Genomic DNA, 21414 nt, shown 5'->3' with positions numbered 1-21414 from the left:
AAGTTATGCTTTGTGTAGCAAAAGCACAGAGTGAAGTATCCCCACAAAGTCTGCTGAATTATCCAGTTCTTTAAAGTACCATGCTGTGTTTCTAACCACACAAGTATTATTTCTCCAGCATATATTCAAGATGTTTTTATATACCCTGTATTAGATGTGTTTTTCATGTGATATTTCATCATTCTTAAAATGGGTCCTGTGGAAAAATTATACTGAAAGATCTTTTAAGAAAGGATGCTGTGAGCTTATTTGTAAAAGCATAATTCCTGTAGTTACATTTTGATCTATACATGCAAGGTCAACGTACTGCTTTTATCATTGTTAACTTTCCTTTTCCATTAAGGAGTCACGGCACAGCAGCACAGTTGAAGAAGACTCTGAAGGAGATAATGACTCTGAGGAATTTTATTATGGAGGACAGGTAATTCAGGAAATTGTTTGCACAAGTTCCAAGAAAGTAATATTTGAGAGTTCTTTTGTTTATTGCATTACAAATTTACAATAATATTTAATTTCTTATGTTTCTTTCATTGTTGAGTAGAGTGGCATGTGTATATATGTACATACTATTTTATGGCATATCGAAATATTAAATGTGTTACAAGTTATAATATATTCAAAATAAGATTACTTTGCTTACTTTTGCAAAGCTGTAAGAATGAAAAAAGCAAATACTCTACAGACAGCTTGAAAATAGAAGCTACTTGCTTACTTCCAGGAAACAGATAACAGACTCTGTAAAGCTTACCCTATTATTAATACAAATGGAAAGTCAGGCTGGATCCAAATCTGTTTCCTCCTGGAGAATTGCCATTTTTTGAAGTAAAGAGCACTGCAATTTTATGGTGAAAATCGTTATTACAAAACAATTTTGGTCTAGGCAATAGTCCATTCTTTTTCTGAGCTCTAGAGTAAAATTCACCTTGAAAAATGCTGCGTATTTTAGATGATTGTACTGCTCTGTGCCTTTCCTTCTTGTTCCCTCAGCAGAATTAATTCTTACATTCTCTTGTGTATTGGGAAATAAAATCTTTTCATGCCTTTTTTTCTTTTGCAGTATGCTTTGCACTGCTAGTCTCTTTATTCAGATTTCTATTATTTTTTAGCCTCAGTGTTGCCCCAAGGAATCATTCCTCGCTTATGTTTATTAGATCTGTTTATTTTGATGAACATTTTAGTGAATTACGATCGCTGTTCATGAAGGTTGTCCCTTACCTCAGCCTTGAGGCTGAAGCCATCCGTGCCCTGGGTGCAGAGCCAAGGCTGCAGGAGCACACCAGCAGTGCCAGCAGGGTGGGTCGGTGCAGAGAGCGTGGGATGCTGATGAGCAGGACATTGCTGAGCCTCTTCTCTTGCAGAGCCAACAGTTTGGTGGGGTTAGCATGCAAAATTCATGTGGAGGTGCTGTACAATAAAAGAAACCAAACCAACAAAACCCCCCAAAAAAACCAAAATAACCCCATGCCCCTGAAAAGCTATTAAAAGGTATGTTGAAGCTGGAACTGAAATAATTTATTTTCATTGTTTGAAATAGCCAGCATGGGGAATTGACTCATGTTCACTTTAGAAATGACTGCAGGAATTGCCTCCCTTCAGCTGCTGACTCCTACAGCCTCATGCTGGGGAGTGCTGGGGAGGACCATAAACATATTTCACTGCAAAGAGAGATGTTTTATTTTAATCTGCCTGAGAGGAAAAAGCTTCTGATCTTGTCCTGTAGTGATGAGTCACGTGTACTCGCTTCATTTTTCAACTCTGAAGGGCAGTAACCTCAAGGTGAAGGAAAAGGCAGAAAACAGCTGAGAGTGCTTATATCTTGAACCAGGGCTGATAGATTTGGTAAAGATGCCTGGCAGTGCCCAAATGAATTAATAAATATTAACACTGCCTGTGAGATATAATACAAATGGCAGTACAGCATTTTGCAAGGCATAAAAGACCTGTGTAAGACAAGACTGGTTAGAATTTAAGTGCCTTATATTAAAATGGAAACTAGATTATATTGCATTATCTTTGCTATGAGGTAGTATATTTAACTGAAGGAGTAGTAAGTGTCAAAAAAAATAAGGTCTACAATAAAAATAAAATATCAGTTGATTATTACTGTTTTGAATATAAAATATCCATAAACAGTGAACAAGAAAAAAAAAGAAGACATCACAGAAAGTAAATTTAAAAAGTGGAGAAAAGGACATGTCTAATTTAAAATTTTGTGGTCAAACAAAGACATCTAGAGTTCAAAAGTAATACTGGGGAAATAAATAGGAAATCAGGTAATGAGCAAAGTTCCTTGAAGGACAAGAAAGATCAATCCTTTTTTAAGCAGAGTGTTTGTAGGAGTTGTCAAGTCAACACCAGGTGTATTGGGGAGACAAAAGATTTGACCATATGCATGGGGAGCAAGCAAGGTGGGCTCCTTCTTTTGATACAAGTGTCTGCCATGCCCACAGAGAGAGGGGGCAGAAATACTGACTTTAATAAATAGAGGGAAGAGATGCCAGTGTAATTGTGTGCAATAGAGTTGGGAAGGATGGAGGTCAGGATAATTCTTAGCATTTTCTAATCTGCAGCTAAAAAGATAGGAGAGTTGCTGATGATGAAGCAAGGCCCATGGAAGCTGGGAAATGGCATTTGATGGGCAGTGTAAACAAGATGCAACCTTTTGCTCATAAATTAAATGTTTGTATCCATTTCCTAAGCACCTGCTTGTAATCCTCCCTAAGGATTTAATGGATAAATACTTTAAAGTAGCTAAGTAGTTCAATAGTCTAAGACCTATTGATTTTCAATGGGATTTAGGTTTGTAAATCACTTAATCTCCTTCTAAAAAGCAACCTTTTGTCAAATAATCTGAATAAAGTCTCAGATTAAAAAGAGACTTTCTGAACATAGACCTTTCAGTACAGCAAAGTTACCAGATTTTTTAGCTTTTATATTCACTTTTTCTGCAACTCTGTTAATTCTTGCTTTGAATCTCTATCTTCTACATTTGCAAATAAGAACAGGAGATGAAAACAGAAATACTACTACCTTTGGTTTTCTCTCTGCATGTCTCTTGTGCTTCAGCTACAAGACATACTTGAAAATGCAGAAATACAAAACCCTGACAGCCTCTGCTGCATACATCAGTATGTCTGTGGCACTAATTCAGGGGTGGGAAGTACCATACTGTGGTCTTAAAATTTGCCAGAGCACTGCTTTATTTCCTTTTTGAGTTCATAGCCTCTTACATGAGAAAATAGATTAGAAAAAAAACATTATTTTGAGCAGTGTAGTGTTATTTATGCATAATGCTCCTTTTGTATTTTAGTATTATTGAAACATGAGACTGATAAAAAATCTGGTTTAAGACCAACAAAGGTGGCAAGTGCTCCACAGCTATGATTTGTGAAATGATTGCTGTGTTTTCTTTGGAAGCAGGACAGCAATTATTTACGCATCTTTAAATAATTCTTCTTTGAGTAATGAGCATGTAAAAAGGATTGGTTTCTCCCTACCTAAAGTGAAAAAAATTACAATAACAATTTTCTTTCTGTGCTCTTCTACTTGGAAAATTGTTCTGACATGCCCTGTCCAAACAAAGGAAGGATACTTTTTTATAACTTTCTGATCATGAATATCATTGGTATCTCTAAAAAATAATGTCCATTCCATGCTGATTAATTTTGTGCTTTATACTTAAAGAATTCTAGGTCTAAGTATAATCAAATTACTCTCTGCTGATTTTCACATGTAAGAAGTGATCATCTGATTATTATTTTAAGACTACTGATACTTAATTAAATTGAAAAGCACATCTCTTAAGTATCAGAGCTGAAGATGTCAATAGAACTGTTTTCCTATAGATTTGGGTGTACAAATGGAAGAAAGAGTATGGATGTGGCTCTGCAATAACTAGGATTCTCTGCAGGATTCCTGTATATGGTTATATATATAAAAATGTGTGGGTCTAAAGGGTTAAGTTGCATTCTACTTCTTTGCTCTCTGAGCTTGTCAAAGCTACAGACCAAATCCTACACCCATTTCTGAATTCAAATCTAGGGAGTTCATTGACTTCTGTGGAATTACTGTCATTCTAATTGTTCTAAAGACATAGATTTAAATTCGCACAATCATGATCATTTTGCTTGAGTAATAGACACATGATGAATAGATTGTTACGGCCCAGTGGTGTATTTTGGACCTTGTAAAAGATAGGGATATTAATTATTTTGACTTCATATAGTCCAGCCAAACCAGTTCACAAGTTTTGCTTTTTGGTGTAAGCACAAACATGACTTTTTCCATTTTTTATGTACATATTGAAAAAAAAAAAAAAAAAAGAAAAAGGGGCTGGTGTCTAGATGGATACTTCTTTATACCTTCTCTGGTGTAATACTTAACATGGGAAAGTGTCATTTTAATTTTCTTTTCATCTGATATTATTTCACTGGTGGGCAGGCAGAATGTAGCCAATGAATAAGTAATTTAGATGCTGAGGTGCTGGGTATAGAGAATAGTTTCATGCTTCTCTTGTGCCCAAGCGATTCTGTATCTAGGATCTATCAGAGTGTGACAACAAACAAGAGTAAGCAAACCTTTTTGCTGTAGTGGTTGGATGACAAAACTGGGGACATCTGATTCTTATCCTACTTAACATTTTTAAAATATAGAAGTGTCCCAGAACAAAATAGGACAGATGGATGAGTCCTTTGCAGCTTCTCTTCCCACAAACAGGAAGAAAAACCATAAAACACTTCAAGGCTGCTTGCTTTGAAAATCTTACTGCTTTAGCAGATGAGGTAGCCTCAGGGCTTCAACTTGTCCCGTCTGAGTGTGACATTAAAGAATCTTAATGTCATGAATTTTATAGAGAGTATAGTCTAAATCAGGTGCCAGAAATTAAATACAGAGCTTCTAAGATATTTTTCTTTCCCCAAAGGTTAGCTATGATGGAGAACTTCACAAGCACCCACAGCTGGAGGCTGATCTAACAGCAGTGAGAGAGATCTATGGACCTAATGCAGTATCTCTCAGGTATGGCACTGGCCTTTCCGTACTTCCCTTCATGTTTTGGATTTTGAATTCTATATGGATCTTCCCTGACTGCTAAAGCACAAGTCTTTTCTGGTAATCTCTTCATGTTGTGTGACAAAAGGAGGGAGCACTGCAAACCAGTATCAGTGCTGGGTTTTTGGAGATTCTTTTGTTTTTCAGCATGGTTACAAGTAGCTGTGCTGAGAGCAGCCCTGTTCTAAAACATCATTGTCTTTTGCAGTTCTAGTCAGGCAGTTGTGTTTTGTTGTAAATTACTATTTAACATTTTTCTAAAGCCTTGTTAAACTCTTTTTCTGTCATATTCTGTATTTTGCCCTAGAGGTGAACAAGAAGAATGATAAGAGATTTAATAAATACTTTCCCTAGGGAACAACTGAAGGGATTTATTTGTCCAGTCTAGGAGAAAAAGATAGAGAGAAGACACAGTAACAGTTTTTCTTCTTCAGAATAGCTGTTTGAAGGTAAAAGAAGTGATCTGTATTGACACCATGTGAGAAGCTAGGGCTTGATCAGAGGTTATGGAAGTTTTTAGATTGCGGGGATCTAAAGTATCCTACACAGGGAAGTAGTAGAACCTTGGCCAGATGCAAATTGCTAAGAGTAATTGCACACTAATTCTGTTGGGCATATATTAATGTCCATGATTCTGCCATAGTGCATATCACATATATATTTTAATAAGCCTCAGATATTTTATAACTTCATTTTCCATCAATATAATCTTAATAATTACATAAAATAACAGGTAGGTAAGATATAACAGACCTACTAGATGTATTGCAAGGAAAAATATCAAAGTTGTCATACCAACCAAGTAAGAAGAAGAGAGAGCATACCTACAGTTATAAACTACTATACCTTTTCAAATTAAATGGAAATTTATTACACTTCAAGAACCTGGGGAATCAAAATCTGAATAGCAGTATTTAGATTTAGGAAATGAATACATGTTTATTTGCTAAACTGATAACGATGAAATTCCTTTAAGCTCCTAAAATGGAAACATTATGTGTAACCTTTCGCAAATTTAAATGCATGTAGTTTACTGAATCAGCTGTTCACTGGAAACACTGTGATCCCCTTGAGCTCAGTCTAGTAGAAACTAGCACCTGTGGCTGCTTTTGACATGTGTAAAACCTTATCCACTGTATTGCAGCTGAAAATATTTACCAATTCTTGGAAATACACCCCACAGCTTTAAGTGTTCATTTTCATCCTTCTTGTGCAGCTGCACTTCTCTAAGAAGAGAGGAATTTCTCTGACAAAAGTATGCACTGAGAGTGGATATTTTCTAGACATTTGACCCTCCTTTCATTAACCCCTTGCTGTCACAGAGTCAGTTTTACATGTAAAAGTAAAGTTTCTGTTCCTGCATGCTTTTCACCACTGCCCTTAGAAATCTGGCCACAAAAGCCTTGAGAAAGTGATCCATCCAGCTGATCTTTTGCTTATTCATTTATGGGCAGAGGACCTCTGGGAGTTTCAAAATCAAGAGGCATTGATGAAGCTATTGTAGATAGCAAATCATAAGATGCAGGTGTTGAAATAAGACATCATTTCCTCCTCATGTCAGCTTGAGAAATTAAAACTAGAGTTAGCATCATGTGTCTAAAACCCATCTTTTAGGATAGTAGTTGAGTGAGGGCAAAGCGATTTCAAAAGCGATTTCAAGTGAGTATGGAAGTGTATTTCAAGTGAGTATGAGCTTCCCTGTTTCAAAGCCAGGATTTTAGTGAGCTGTAGGAGGTCAGCGAGTGCCTGTGCAGCACCTGCTCCAGTGTCACCTCAGCTCTGGGTGAGGTGACAGTGAAGCAGCACCAAAGGTGGCTGGAAAGTCTCCTATAATAGAGCCCTGTCCTGCCCTGTGTGTGCCATGTGTGGACAGACCTGATCTAGAGGGTGAGCTTGGGTTTTCCCTGACCAGACAGAACCACTGGGTTGCTGAATTTTGGTGGAAGGGGCTCCCTTCATCAAACTGCACAAGAGCTCAAGCGGTTTCCAGTGCAAACTCAGCCCTACCACAGCTGAGAAGTCATTTTGGTAGGAAACAGTTACATTTTACTGTTTCAAAACTGCCTTGTTGACTGATTTATGTACAGCTGTTGCTCTGCACTTAGTGAAGTTTAATTGAAAAGCATGGGAGTCAGTGTGTCAACAAGCATAGAAATGGAGCTTCAAAGTTAAACACATCCTAGTGGCTGGAAGCTAATCTGTGGAAATTGGAGCGATAATACTTTTACAATATTGTCCACTTAATTAACATACATGAAAGGGAAGAAAGTTTTTTGTTTAGGTTTGTTAATAATTATTTTGTAGCTCTGTTTTTCAGAAGTCTTCAAGTATGTTGGGGGAGGGCAATCAGAGTAAGTCAGAACATAAAAGGTAGAAAAATCACAGTTTAAATGTAAGATTTCAGATGGTAATGAAATACCTGTCAAATCCGAATCTTGCAATACTGCACATAACAGATAAAAAAGATTAACTATTGCCTTGAGCACATTACTGGGCAGTCTTTATTTTTGACAGACAAGTGCTTGAATGCATGAAACAATCCCCCAGATATAACATGCCACCCTATAGGCTATGTTGTACTTGTCTTCAGTGGTTTATCTGAAGTCTGGTTTTAGGTTACTGGCTGTTAACCTGAAATACTTCTGAAAATTAACAAGATTCTCATGTGTCATAAATGGGAGTAGCATGTGGCTATTCATTTTTCTTTGCTCATCTTTGCAATACTTGAGGCAGAAATACATAGCAGCAGTGGAGATATTTTGGGGGAATTAGTGGAAAAGGTTTAGTGTGTTTAAGATCTTCTGAACAAAGCTTTTAAGTGCAGCTGATGGTCACGCACTGGGAATATTGATCCAATCTATGTAAATGTGTATTTTATAACTATTCTGATTTTACAGATAAGATAATCCTTTATAAAATCTTGGATGTTGTAAGTACTCCTGAATTGAGGAGTATCTTAAAGAGCTCTAATGTAATGTAATTATTTCCTTTCAGGGAATATGGAGCCATTGATGATGTAGATATTGATCTACATATTGATGTTAGCTTTCTTGATGTAAGTAATCTAATAACAGAATTACATAATGAACATTAATACCCATTTAATTTTGCTACACATCATACTCTCTAGACAACCACTGATACTTTCCTTTTTTTTTGGAGACTTGATCTTCACAAGTGGTTGTCACATTATTGATTGATACAGGGTAGGAAGGTTTTCTTCCCTTTTATGACCACTTTGCTAAAATGCTGTGTTAGGCTTTTATTTGTCGCATGTGTATTTCCTCCCAAACATTTTTTGTGAATGGTAAATGTTCTAATATAATCTAGTCTAATATAAATGAAACACCATTATTTTTATATTAACCTAGACCTGAGTCAGGTGAAAGCACTTCTTACAGTCCTGAAGGGAAGAGGACTTTGTCAGGAGTGCTCCTGTACATTGATAAGAGAGAGGCTTGACTGGCAAAGGAACAGGAGAGCTCTTTGTTGGCTGGCAGCATGGTTTCTCTAGCTCTCATGCTGTCATTCAGCTTCACACTTCTTCACCTTATCTGTGCAGCAACTTTCTGGCCTCTATATAGAGAGCAAAAATGAGAACTTATAAGGTCATGATTAGCTTCTGCACAGACATGTCTTATTTTCAGGTCCACACAGCACATAAGACACTTACTGAACCATACTGTTCTGTCTTTTTTGCTCCTTTGCTTCTCAGCTTTGAGCTGTTGGTAGATGGGAATGTGTTTGCCTGTACTGTACATGCAGTGTTGTGTATAAACGTCTGCTTGGTTTAAATGAACTCAAGAACTGGAAATAGTCTGACACTGATCTTCAGGGGGCGTTGACATGCCATAATTTGTGCTGAGACTGATGATGTTGGAGTAGATACTAAACAACTGGGTAAATGGTTGGATAGTGTTTGTAGCAACCCTAAGGCAGACTGACAAAAGGCAGTAGTTCCTCAAAATGGCTAATGATGTCTGTTGTTTTCTTATTGTCTTAAACTAGGAGGAGATTGCTGTGGCTTGGGATGTAATTCGCACAGAGCCTATAATAGTGCGACTGCACTGTTCACTTACCCAGTACCTAAATGGACCAGGTTGGTCAATTTTGTATGCTTCTTGTGCCTTTTGTGGTGTTCAGTCTGAGCCATGGGTTAGTCACATGTGCTCAGTTCTACTGCTGAGAGGAGTCCTATTGATATGAAATTTGGCTTACATATATTTGCTTGGCTGGGCCCTTCCTAGTGACACAGGCATCTAATTTAAACTTGCATAGGTTGATTTTGGGAAATTAATTTCCTGATACCCTTTGAGATGCAGCTGCTTCCCCTAGGAACTAGGGTTAAGGAATAAAGATTGAGAGTTTCTAATATGTGATTTCCTCATTTTTTAAATCAAACATCATCTGCACAGATGGGATATGACTGATAATGAAGACATACACAGACCTACATGCACTTCTTCATGCAGCTTTAAAGAGTCAGGCCATAGTAATTCCCCTTTCAGCTTCTGGTTTCTACATGAGTATGTGAATTCTGGAAATCTTTAGATTTGAAAGAATTTTTAAGTGAGTAAAATTTCCTCATGAGAGAAAAATGGTCAAGCTTATGAAGAATCGACTGATTTTGATGATTTGGAAGCATTCATATGTGAGAGTCAACTTGAGATATATTTTTACAGTTGAAGTCAGACTCAGTTTGGATAATAACTTGCCCAGCCTCCCAGCCTTGGAGACTTACAGTAAAGGCTGTCAGTTCATGCTTTTATCTATGGGAGAATTCTTCTTCTGGAAAATGAATAGATATTTCCAGTCCTGTTGAGCAAAATCTGTCCCAATGAGCTATTGCTATAGGACATGTTGTCTATTGATTCTAACTATAAGCTCTATTCTGTTCATTCAAATAAGCATTTCATCAGACCAATATTTTTTTCCCATTGACTTTAGTCTTTTTCTCTGGGGTTTATTACTTCAATTGTTTTTGTTAATATACAAATCTTAAAGTATGCATTTGCGATAGCAAGAAGCAGTGTTAGTATTCAGAACATTCCTATCAAAATGTAATTTAAAAAATAAAGAAGTGCAGCAAATACGAGAAGGTGAAGTGTGTAGAGCAGCATGCAGTGAGAAATGAGAAGTAACAAGAATATATATTCTTCATCAATGACAAGGTTAAGGTGGCAAACACAGTTCCCAGTGCTGCAAGCTGACTGCTTGTGGGAGTGCTGGAGTTCTGAGAAAGGCAGGAGCAGGGCCACAGGCAAGAACTTTAGGTTTTATGAGCTCAGCTGCTTTTTTCAGCCATGTCTCTTTACTTACTAGCAAAGCACAGTGAGATCCACCATCTTTTATGTTAATTCTGTGAATTCCTCTTCTGTTTTCTTGAGAATACAGAGCCAGAATTTTATGTTTTTCTCCTATACTACATTCTATTCATTGAGAAACAAGAACACAGTACATTGCAAAGCACAGTGGAGGATATGAGTACCACCCTGTAGCTGTGTAATACACTGATTTTAGATAGTTCTTCTATTTAATAGCTTGTCTCAGTAGGGGCTGCGTGGGCAGTTAGTCCCTCATGCCTTAGAAACCTGTGTTAGAGAGGATGAATCAGCTAGTGGTATTGGCATGTCTCATCTGAATGTAGAGTCTAGACAAAAATTTTGGTCTAGATGTCAGGTTATAAGACTGCTGATTGTAGGTAGGATGGTATTTAAAGTATTCCCCGTCCCACCAAACCCTGCAGTGTGTCTGAAATTTGACAATCCAAAGATACTGCATTAATTAAATCATTCATCCCTTTCAAAAAAATAATCAGCAGTTTATATTTAAAAGATGAGTTTATGTTTCATGTTATTTGAATAATAACATTTGAAGAGAGGTAACTACTGATCTTTGAACTAAGTTAAATTGCATGGCAAACATATTGTATTTTATTATCAAATTTAATCTGTTAAGCAAAATTAAAGTACAAACTTGGATATTCTGAATAAAATTCAACTGAGTGATAAGAATAACATCAAAATATTGTTTTGCCATTTCTAATAAAATTTGAACAAACCCCAGATTTTTTGTTTTAATTACTTTTTGATTTTACTTTGGTCATTGTCCCCTTATGCAATACAAAATATGCAGGCTGTTTGTGCTTGTAGTATGCATTGGTTTTTGTCCTGCCTTGAGGCCCTGTGGCTCTCTCAACGAGTACTAGCTTCCATCTGCCACTTCTATCTAGCAAATGTTATGGAAGGATTTTAGTAATACCACTAGCTAATTTCCATCCTTTACCCTGTACATTTGCAATTTCTGACATGAATATGGATACACCAGTATTAGGACAGGCCTTGAGGAAATTTTAGGGTAATACTTAGCCACTGGAATGCACATGTCAGGCACTTAGATGATGGTTTTTGATCTTGTATTAAAACACCCTCAGAAGCAAAATCCAGATACAAATTAATTCAGTTTAAGTCTGGACTTTCTTTGTAGCCACAGAAACTGTACTAGGTATAGACAACTTACTCAGGAAAAAAGGTTAAAATGTTAGGTGAGATAAACTGCCAGTCCAGATACATTTAATATGATGCTGCTTGCTACTTGCATAGTGTATATGTAAAAAAAGATACATTTTTGTAAACAAAATGCGTGGGAAGAGATACATTTGGGAGAATTCCATATGTAAAATTATAAATTATATTGCCTGATGTTCCAAAAAGGACCACTCCTTTCATAATATGCTTAGATGACATGTCCACTCTTGCCATTGCTTCAATTTAATTGTCTGTAGTAAAGCCCCACAGAGAAGAGGGTCCTTAAATAAGATTTATGTGGCCACAAGTTTGTCATTACTACTGTAAGTTCATATATCAACAAATATCCTTTTTCCCTAGTGCCAACTGTGGATGTATTTCAGATCTCTACTAAGGAAAGATTTGGGTTGGGACATCAGCTGAAAAAGTAAGTCTAGAAAAGTACAAACCCGTGTTTTTAGGCAAATATAACACTCCTTCAGTTTCCAGACCGTGTCAAGTAGAATAAAATTCATGTTGCTACGTTTGTTGTTGGATCAATACCCCTTGAAGTTGTTTATCTTTAAATAAAAGTCAATATTTGCCATTTTAAGTTTGGGTTTGTTGATGAGAACCTAACTTATGTTACTTGCCAGGGTTTTCTGTCACTTTATTGCCTTTTAGGAAGTAAGCTATAAAAGGTATAAAGACCATATCTAGGAATTTTCAGTTTCATCTTTCTGCTTAGATGATGAAGCCTCTGAAACAGGAGTCCTTTTGAGCTTCATGCATACCCTGAGGGGGCTATGCTTTCATGGTTGCCTCTAGGATATACCACAAAAATCAGGCCATCCATGTTTTGAGGACAAGATGGAAGGATAGTTAAATTTGTCAGTTTAATATGATCGTAGTTGAGCTCTTTCTAATACAACTTTGCTGAATCATCTCTTTACATATGCTTTTGTACATGTAATAAATTTTTAAGTATATATGCTTTAGTATCTCGTCATTACAACATTAAGAAACCCCTGAGGAAAACAAAATCCTGTTTAGTGTTTTAAGAAATTCGGTGCAACACTTTCATAATCTTAAAAATTAAGCAAGTTATTAAAATCTCTATGGTACATAACTTTGAAGAAAAAAAAAAGGAAATAAATGCTTCCCTAAAATTAATAATCTCTTAAAATGTTTTGCTATTTACCCTGTCTGTGTTTTTTTTGCACCAGGTAATTACACAAGGTTCCCATATGACATTTTCAAGAACTTAGCTGCACAGTTCACAGCTGAGCAGCAGTAAAAATTCCCGTGAGCCCACTGGTCCATCATGGCTATGGCAATGGCATATTTCTTTCTCACACCAAATTTAGCTTTGACTTTTATCACTATTAAGACCCCCACTGCAAAATTAGAGTCAGAGAACAAGGTTCTCCTCAGCCATGCAGATGCAGTAACCAGTGGTCATGTGAGAGGTAGACCCCTGTAGCTGAATTTGATGCCCTTGACTCAGTTTATGTCTAGATCCCCATGAGAGGTATCATCTGCGTAAGTTTTGCAGTGATTTTTTACACAGACTGTATTCTCATTAAGAGTCCCATATTTAATTGGCTCTACATGAAAAAAAAGGGGTTTTGAGGAGCTGGGACACTCAATTATTAATCCACATACATGGCAGAAAACTTCATCTGTAGAGTGAGAACACTGCATTGACACCTGCATGGTGACCACCGAGACCATAGCATTAAAATATCGTATGTCCTGGCTGGCATAAGAAAATCTTTCTTTTCTATCCTTATTTGTAGAATCATGCAGACATTTGTTACACAACAGTGGAAGAACAGTAAAGAAAAATCTAACTGTACGCACAATAAGAAGGTGTCTGACAAAAAGGTGAAATCCCCTCTGCACATCTTTTCTACATTGCGCAGGTAATTGCAGCAAGGAAAATGAGCTTTTATCACCATAAACTGTTCAAAATCCACAGCAGACTTCACAAGGTGAAATCTTGACTTTTCTTCACAGAGAAGTTCTCTATTTATATCTTACCTCATGGGTTTACTGTCCTTGCATTGCATGATTTCAGGAGTGAACTAGGTATTGTTGCAGCTTCTAAGATTATTAGAAGCCAGAACATTTCAGTGTCCTGCTCTCTGAAACAGCCATGTTACAACTAGAACTGGAAATAATTATTTTTATTTTAACTTGTGTTTTTATTTTTATCTTCACTTGAATAGTAAGAATAAAAATAAAAGTAATACATATGTATAGCATATGTTATGTATATTTTAAAGACTGTGTTTTTCCAGCTCTTCTTTATACAGCAGTTTGCATATTTAGTTTTTTAAAACTGGAATGGTCATTATTGAATGAATGATTCTTTAAGATGCTGAGCACCCTCCCCACTCCAGTATTTGACTACATTAATGTTTTCCACTTCTGAAATGCAGGCACAGAATTTTAGAGAAAAGTCATTAGAAAGCATAAGAGTTTATGAATAGTTTGAATTAATTTGAATTTATTACAATTTCTGCCAGTTGCTCATACTTGTAAGTATATGTAGAATCAGGTTCTGATTTTACCTCTTTTAGGGTGGTGACTATTTACTCTAGTGTGGTTTCCTGATTATGGAGGGTTGACAGATCACTCCTTCAGTTCAGTTACTGAATTTGAATTGAATGCTTCTTTGAATATTCCTTCCTTTTGATTAATTTTACCATTCTAAGGTCAGAGTATGAAAAAGAGATATAATACAGCAAGCACTCAGATGGAAAAAGGATGGAATGTCAAAGATGAAAAAAGATTGGTAGAAAGATGGTGTTGTAAGTAGAAGTCTTCTCCATTCCCTACCATGCAACACACGACTGCCAAGCCCAGGCTGTAGCTTGGAGCTTGTTTTTATTCACAAAGGGCATACAAAACCAGCCCATTCTTTTTCCTCTTGGTTTGGGAGCTTAAGTCCAGAAATGGCTCAGCCCAAACGTAAGGCTCCACCTGCCTCCTCCACTGTCAACGCTTGCTAACAGGGTGGGGAAACCTGCCAGCCTCTCCCTTTGGGTTTTAACTTCTTTATTTGATGCAAAAAAAAAAAAGAAAAACCTACCCCCCACCAAAAAAAGCCACCTAACAAAACAAAACATACAAAAAACCAAACCAAAACAAAATAAAAAACTTCCAAAGATTGGTGTTGCTTATAAAACATAGGAAAATGATTCAGCATGCCTGTTACACATTCTTTGCAAGGACAGGCAAATGTGAACTTTACAGAAATGTAACAGTTTGTGTGGATGTTGTTTCATAAAAACCCTTTGTTTTTTACTTTCTGCATTCTTAATTTAGGTCTCTCACATTCTCATTTCTAGTAGTACAGACTTAGAATTTGTCTAGAACCAGAAAGAAGGGAATAAATTTGTCTTTCACAAATTGCCCACATTATTATGATGGTTTTAAAATAATATTCTTTTCATCTGAATTAAATTTAATGTCTCCCACGTGTCACTGCTCATTGTATCTTCCATTGGATCTAAACATAGAATTTTTTATGCTGTGTCCAGAATACAATAACTTGCATGGGATCATGTTGTGGGCATTACATAGAAAAGATAAATTTTGATAAGGAGAATGTGTTATAAGAGGTAGATTTCATTTCAAAGATAATTTACAGAATAATTTGTTTGTTTTGAGACACAGAAGACCTTACAAAAAGCTGTAAGGTCGCAGGTCTAACTTCTACTTAATCAGTTGATTGTCATTTTGATTAATGTGCTTGTGTGTAAATAGGAGTAAGTTGCATGTTTTGATATTGGAAGATGTTTTATATACAATTGTTTATTAAAAGTTTGGGTTGCATTATTACTAGTAAAAAATATAAACATGGGTGGCACTTAAAAGTGTTTATATCTCTGTGATCTTGCTTGATTTGCCAAGGTTTTTGATTATTCTCCAACTTTGCCATGTTCTTTATTCTAAGGTCGCCAAGTTATCCTCCACCTGGCTGTGGTAAGAATAAATCAAAACTGAAGCCAGAACAGGATGGCATCTCCAAGACTCACAAACTACTGAGAAGGACTTGCTCTAGCACAGTGAAGGCGGAGGATGTGTGTGCCACAAAATCTCACAGAACATTTGGCCGCTCGTTATCGAGTGACCCTAGGGCTCTTAGGTCGCACAAACTGCTGAGTCGTGCTTGCTCTGCAGCTGTCAAGCAGGAGGAGTGCATCACTTTAAAGCCCCATAAGGTGTTAAATAGGTCGTGCTCTGGGGATCCTCGATGTGAGCACAACAGCACCTTGAAGCCCCACAAACTTTTAAGCAGATCCTACTCCAGTAACCTTAGAATGGAAGAATTGGATGGATTGAAGAATCACAAGTTGCTCAGCAAGGCTTACTCCAATGCCCCTAAATCATCCAAAACGGAGCCTTTCAAGGAGTCCACCATGGCAGAGAGCAGGAGGCTCTCTCTTACCTCAGGGCTTATTGGTATCTTAACACCATCCTCATCATCACCTTCACAAACTGCTGTGAGTAACATTTTTTTTGTATTCTGCTCATTTTCCTCCTATTATTTTCCAAATGTGCTGTTATGCTTTTTGTGCAAAGGCATTAATACTTAGGATTTATGATAATGACTATATTAGATATGCTAGAAGACAAGAGCAATGAAGTCAGCTTTTTAAGGAGGATTCAAACAGCTGTGCATACACATATACTTAAGTTATAAAATCAGAATTTGCTGGGGTTGGGACAGAGATTTTATGTGTCATGTTGAAATTCAGCTCAGCTGGTCACGAAAAAAATTCAGTCACCCACTTCTTCCCTGCATGCTTCCTGCAGGAAGAAGATACAGTGTGCACTTCTGTGCTGCAAAATTAGGTTGGTTGCAGAGGAGTTTTCTCATTTCCCTGCTTGCTTCGTGGGGGAAACAACTGTCCATTAGACGTCCATAGATGTCCCCTTTCCTTCTAATCTTTGCATTTGCATTATAATCATCATCATCCCCATCATACTGCAACAAGTTCAGTCATGGTTCCATTCACCTCTTGCACATTTGTGATTTGTGGAGGGCTAAACTTAAACCTTCAAATGTGGTGAGGGACATCAGAGGCCACACAAGGAACTGGGCCCATGCTGGCCCTCTTACTTTCCTCAGAGACATGATCAATTGGGAAAACAGAGGGCAGCATATGCTCTTGCATTTAAGAAAGAGCTTTCAAAATCGATTCTTCTGCCTATACCTCTTTAAAGATGGCTTTTTACTTTAGAAGGAAGAGTGGGTTTGTTTGCAGTCTTTCAAGGCAACAGCCTGTTTTTTGTGTGTGATCTGGGGAGAAGTGTTTAGAAAATAGTTCTCTCTATTCCCTTTTCCTGGTGGCACCTTGGAAGCTGATTCTTTCTTCAGATGCCATACATATGTTTAAAACAGTGCTTTCTACATAATGAAATTACATTGAGTGCACTATGTTTCATGGTAATCTAGTAAACTTTAAGCTATACACTTCAGATCTAAAGGCAGGGATACACTATCATAAGATCATTTATATGTATATTGTGTGGTTGATTCATGTGATGTGCACAGTAAAATTCATTTAAGATGAGCCATCAGACTTTATTTTTGTTGCAGTTTAGAGATGCACTTTTTTCTGATTCAGCAGAGGATATATTAACATAGCAAGACTTTACTCTCCTGATATTAATAGGAAAAGTCCCTCTGTTTTTTTAAGATAATGAAGAGCTGACTAGGTTTCATTACTGATGTTATCAACTGATAAGGAAAAAAGGCAGGCCTGTTTGGCAGCCTATGAAAACTACCCATAATTTATTGCTTCAGTGCACTTACTTTGAGGGAAGATCATGATGTACATGGTCAGATGTAGTTTGATGTTAGTAGAAGGGCATCAAGATTCTATTTCATATTTTATATGCAGGCACCAGATATATATGTAACCTGGGTGCCTAACTGCAATTTGAAGTCAATGGAATGTAGGAGTGGTGAATCAAGATACTTGAGTTCTCTTCAATTCTCAGCTAAAATATGAGTATATATCAATACAAGCAGAATTGTTTCCCAGAAGAAAAATGAAAAAGCAGTTAAGCAATTAAACAGTAGAAAAATGAAAGGAAATAACCCTATTTAAAAAGAACCTGCCAAAACACTGTAAATGGAGCTGGTCTAACTCTCCCCAAAACAATGTTTGGTTGAAATAGATGCCAGTCTGGAGGGAAGTCTGAATCTCACTGAGTCTTGTTAGCAGAAGTTACTTCTGATTTATGTTGTTGTGTGCTGAAAGAAAAAGAATTTGATTAGTATCTGAGCATAAAGATATGTTAGTCCAGTGTTGCAGAAGTGAGACCTTAGTACATATAAAATAAAAAAGTTTTTAGTATTTCTGAGAGTTACAGTAGTCTTTCAAGCCTTAACATACAGCCTGTATTTGGATAGGCAATATGCAGTGAAAACTTAGTGGAAGTTACCAAATATCAGTTTATTAGGATGGAGTAGAGGCACTGGTGTTTTCATTTGAGATTGAAGCTTCTTGACTGGTGAGATACAAATCTCCATCAGATTTAAGAGCTAGGAAGAAATACTAAAAACCTACCCCATATCAGTAAACAGTAAAAGGATTGATTATTTGTAATCAGGTTCGCGCATCTTTAGATGTTTTTTGTTTGCATATTTACATGCAAAAACTTAAAAATGTTCTACCATTTCCTTATAAATAGTCTGCCAACACTGAAGTTGCCTCAACTTTTCCGTTGCAGCAAAATTATGGTGCAAAATGCATTCCGGTGCGAGACCGCGGCTTTCTTGTGCAGGTAGGATGTCATATGCTACTCACATATGAAACACTGTGGAGCATGAGCTGACTGTTAATTATTTTTAAGCAGATGCTGTTATTCTCATTTTCATTGTTCTCAGAGTATTGAATTTGCTGAGCAGCGGATACCAGTATTGAATGAATACTGTGTAGTTTGTGATGAACCTCATGTGTTCCAGAATGGCCCTATGCTGCGGGTAAGTGGTGTGCTGGTAAAACAATGCATTTTGTAGTGCTTTGAATAGCTGTGGACCATACAAACCTGTTGGAAAACCATTAAATTATTTCAGATGGGTTTCATCCTAATACTTTTTTGAGATGCAAAAATATGGAGCATATTAACTAGGTTTTGCTGTAAATTTGGAAACAAAAAAGGTCTCACAGGGAAGGGAGAGAGAAATTAAGTTTTATCATACCACATAAATGTAAAAGGGCATGTATTTCACCGAACACTATTGTGCTGCAGTAGTCGCAGCCACATAACTCAGAGAAGTGCATTAGAGTGTTTTCCCAGTGCTCTGGCATTCTTCTGAAAGTTTAGGGCACCTCATCCTTGAGCTTTTATCAAACCATGACCATGGTATTTACATACACTGGTGTTAATGCCAGCACTCTGTGAAATTCTGACCTTGTTTCGCTCACAGGCTGCTGGAATGAGCCATTCTCAAATGTGATAAAAAAGGCAGTCGAAAGATATGTTCTGTAAAATGCCTGATCTAGGAGTGACCCAGTCTAGGATAACTGCTGTGGCTCTGTATGCCCAAAGTCTGGCCAGTTAGGCAGCTCCTCATTTCATTCCTGTATGACTGGGAATAGAATTTTTCCTGCTGATCATTGTAGCCTCTCATGCTGTTGATGGAACAGTGTAAAAGAGTAAGATCAATCATGAGAGACACACTGCCTGGATCAGTGCATCTTTGTGAAAGAGTATTTTAACAGAATGCAATTCTTAGCTTTAGGGCTGGTCTTGCAGTTTAGAATCCTCTTGTTTCACCTGCCCTTCATCCAGTAATGAAATATGAGTAACCTGAAAAGATTTTAAAGCCATGAAAACTAACTCCAGTGAATGAATGGTCTGGCTGATACCAGACGATTTCTTCACAGTGTGGCCAGCAGCTACACATAAGCTGAAGCAGATCTTGTTTGTGGTAGTTCCATGGATTTGAATTCAGGAGGACTATTGCTCTACCTGGTAGCAGAAGTCACCTCAGTGTCACTTCCCTTGATACTGACTGGCACCAGGGTCAGGCATTCTGACTGCATGTAGAGTGTACAAATGGTTTATGTCATGGTTAAACCCCTATAGTTTTGGATATCCAGAGTTATTTTTGCTTCTTCTAGCTCATATCTATCTTTTAAAAGCAATGTATTCTGACAGGTTTATCAGTAGCCAAAACTGATTAGAAGCCTGTAAAAAGGCATCAGTTCCTCACTGTTTGTGTTTGACTGCACTGCTGTGTATATTACCTGTGACAGAAAGACATAAGACAAAATCAGTAATGTTTGAAGAGTGATTAAAAAAAATCTGACCTTGTTTTGAAAAACATAGTTATTTAAGTTATTGGAGTTTATCTATTATCTATAAATCAAAGCAAACAGTAGGATTTATTCTATTTAAAAGAACCAGAATGTAAAGTTATCTGCTCTAAATGAAAAAATCTAAATTCCTTTTTTCCCACCTTAAAGATGAAAATCTCTGAGAATTACTCTTTTGTGTCTTCAAATTAAAAAAGGATCATTTTAGAGCTATCTGTCTAAGAGTTTGTCAGCATTTCACAACAGAAGAAGCTGCAACCATATTTGCTCCTCAACACATATTCATCAGTGCCTTTGAAGTGGCATAACCTGACAAGTTTGGCAAAAACAGAAGAGTGTCATTATATAACCTAGGAAAAATTAGATACCAGGAAGAAATCTAGCATACTCTGTGCATGCTTGAATGACTCAATAAGCAATATAGAGCCATTAATGAGTTTGCACTTCTGTAGAAGGTGAGAAAGGATCTCAGTGTGAATTGAGCATTAGCTGGCCTTGGAGTGTGTTAAGGAAATTTATGCTTCATTCTACTGAGAGCTCTGGCTAGGGTCAGCTTGAAGGTAGTCAGTTTGTGGGGTTTATGTACATGCTTCAGTTGAACACACACATACACATACATGCATACATATATATGTGTATATATATAATGTGTGTAAGGAAAAAGAGCATTTGCTCATTAGTACTGCTGCAGGAGCAGATCTCAGAAATTGAGTATTTTTGTTACAAGAACGCAGCAAGCTTTCATTTAAGGCATGGCTGCATGCAGTGTAGTTTTATTGAGGGTGTCTGTCCTTTGTAAAGAGTTCTCTCTTTGGATACCACCATAACCTCACCAAGTTTTGTAATGGTGTGTACCTTGCCATGGTGTGCTTAGCACGAGTATCCAGATCTCGTTTTCTACAGATGCCTGCATCCTGAAGGCATTACATGACAGGCTCTCTCTGCAGCAGGTTGTGTCATGAGAGGTGCCACAGGCTGTATAATTCTGGGTCATTCACCAGTTTCTCCCTTTAAAGTTCAGTTCCCGCACACAGGTTTGTGTCTAGGTGTGGGTACTTTTAATGGTGAGTTTCCCTTCTATGTTTTGGACCTTTTTTTTCAACAGCAAAAAAGATCTATGAAATTATAAAAGCATAATAAAGTTACTGCTTGAAAAATTAATGTGTATATAGGTTTGATTTTCTGATCTTTTATGTGGTTTTATGCAGTTATAAGGAGACCACTGAGAAATTTGATTCTCTGATCCTCCCATATGTCAGCCTGGTGCTATAGTATAGTTTATTAATTGTCTTAAATGCAGTTTTAAAAAATTGAACAATTGCCATCACACAACAATTACAGTCTTTTATACCTACTTACAAACTCTTATGCTGTACATAGTTTTTTGTGCTAGTTATTACTGACTTGGGAAATACAAATGTCTCATCCTCACAATAGCTGAAGAAACCATCTGAAACTGAGAGAAATTTTTTTTTATTTCTGCAGACTATCATTTTATCTTAGTTATAAAGTAT

At 37.0% G+C, this 21414-nt stretch overlaps 1 protein-coding gene across 2 annotated transcripts in view; it reads left to right on the top strand.

The window, feature by feature from the left end:
* PARP8 (poly(ADP-ribose) polymerase family member 8) overlaps window positions 1-21414 on the top strand; it is a 120662-nt gene that overhangs the window by 61703 nt on the left and 37545 nt on the right. For both annotated transcript variants that reach the window (XM_021553888.2, XM_021553889.2), the window contains 9 exons: window positions 344-421; window positions 4922-5016; window positions 8044-8104; window positions 9058-9148; window positions 11937-12003; window positions 13355-13480; window positions 15520-16069; window positions 18309-18362; window positions 18466-18561. In XM_021553888.2, the coding sequence (XP_021409563.1) occupies window positions 344-421; window positions 4922-5016; window positions 8044-8104; window positions 9058-9148; window positions 11937-12003; window positions 13355-13480; window positions 15520-16069; window positions 18309-18362; window positions 18466-18561 (1218 nt within the window). The remainder of the gene's footprint in view (window positions 1-343; window positions 422-4921; window positions 5017-8043; window positions 8105-9057; window positions 9149-11936; window positions 12004-13354; window positions 13481-15519; window positions 16070-18308; window positions 18363-18465; window positions 18562-21414) is intronic.

Source organism: Lonchura striata, chromosome Z (assembly GCF_046129695.1).
Source record: "Lonchura striata isolate bLonStr1 chromosome Z, bLonStr1.mat, whole genome shotgun sequence".
Lineage (NCBI taxonomy): Eukaryota > Metazoa > Chordata > Aves > Passeriformes > Estrildidae > Lonchura > Lonchura striata.
This window is presented reverse-complemented; position numbering and strand designations above follow the sequence as displayed.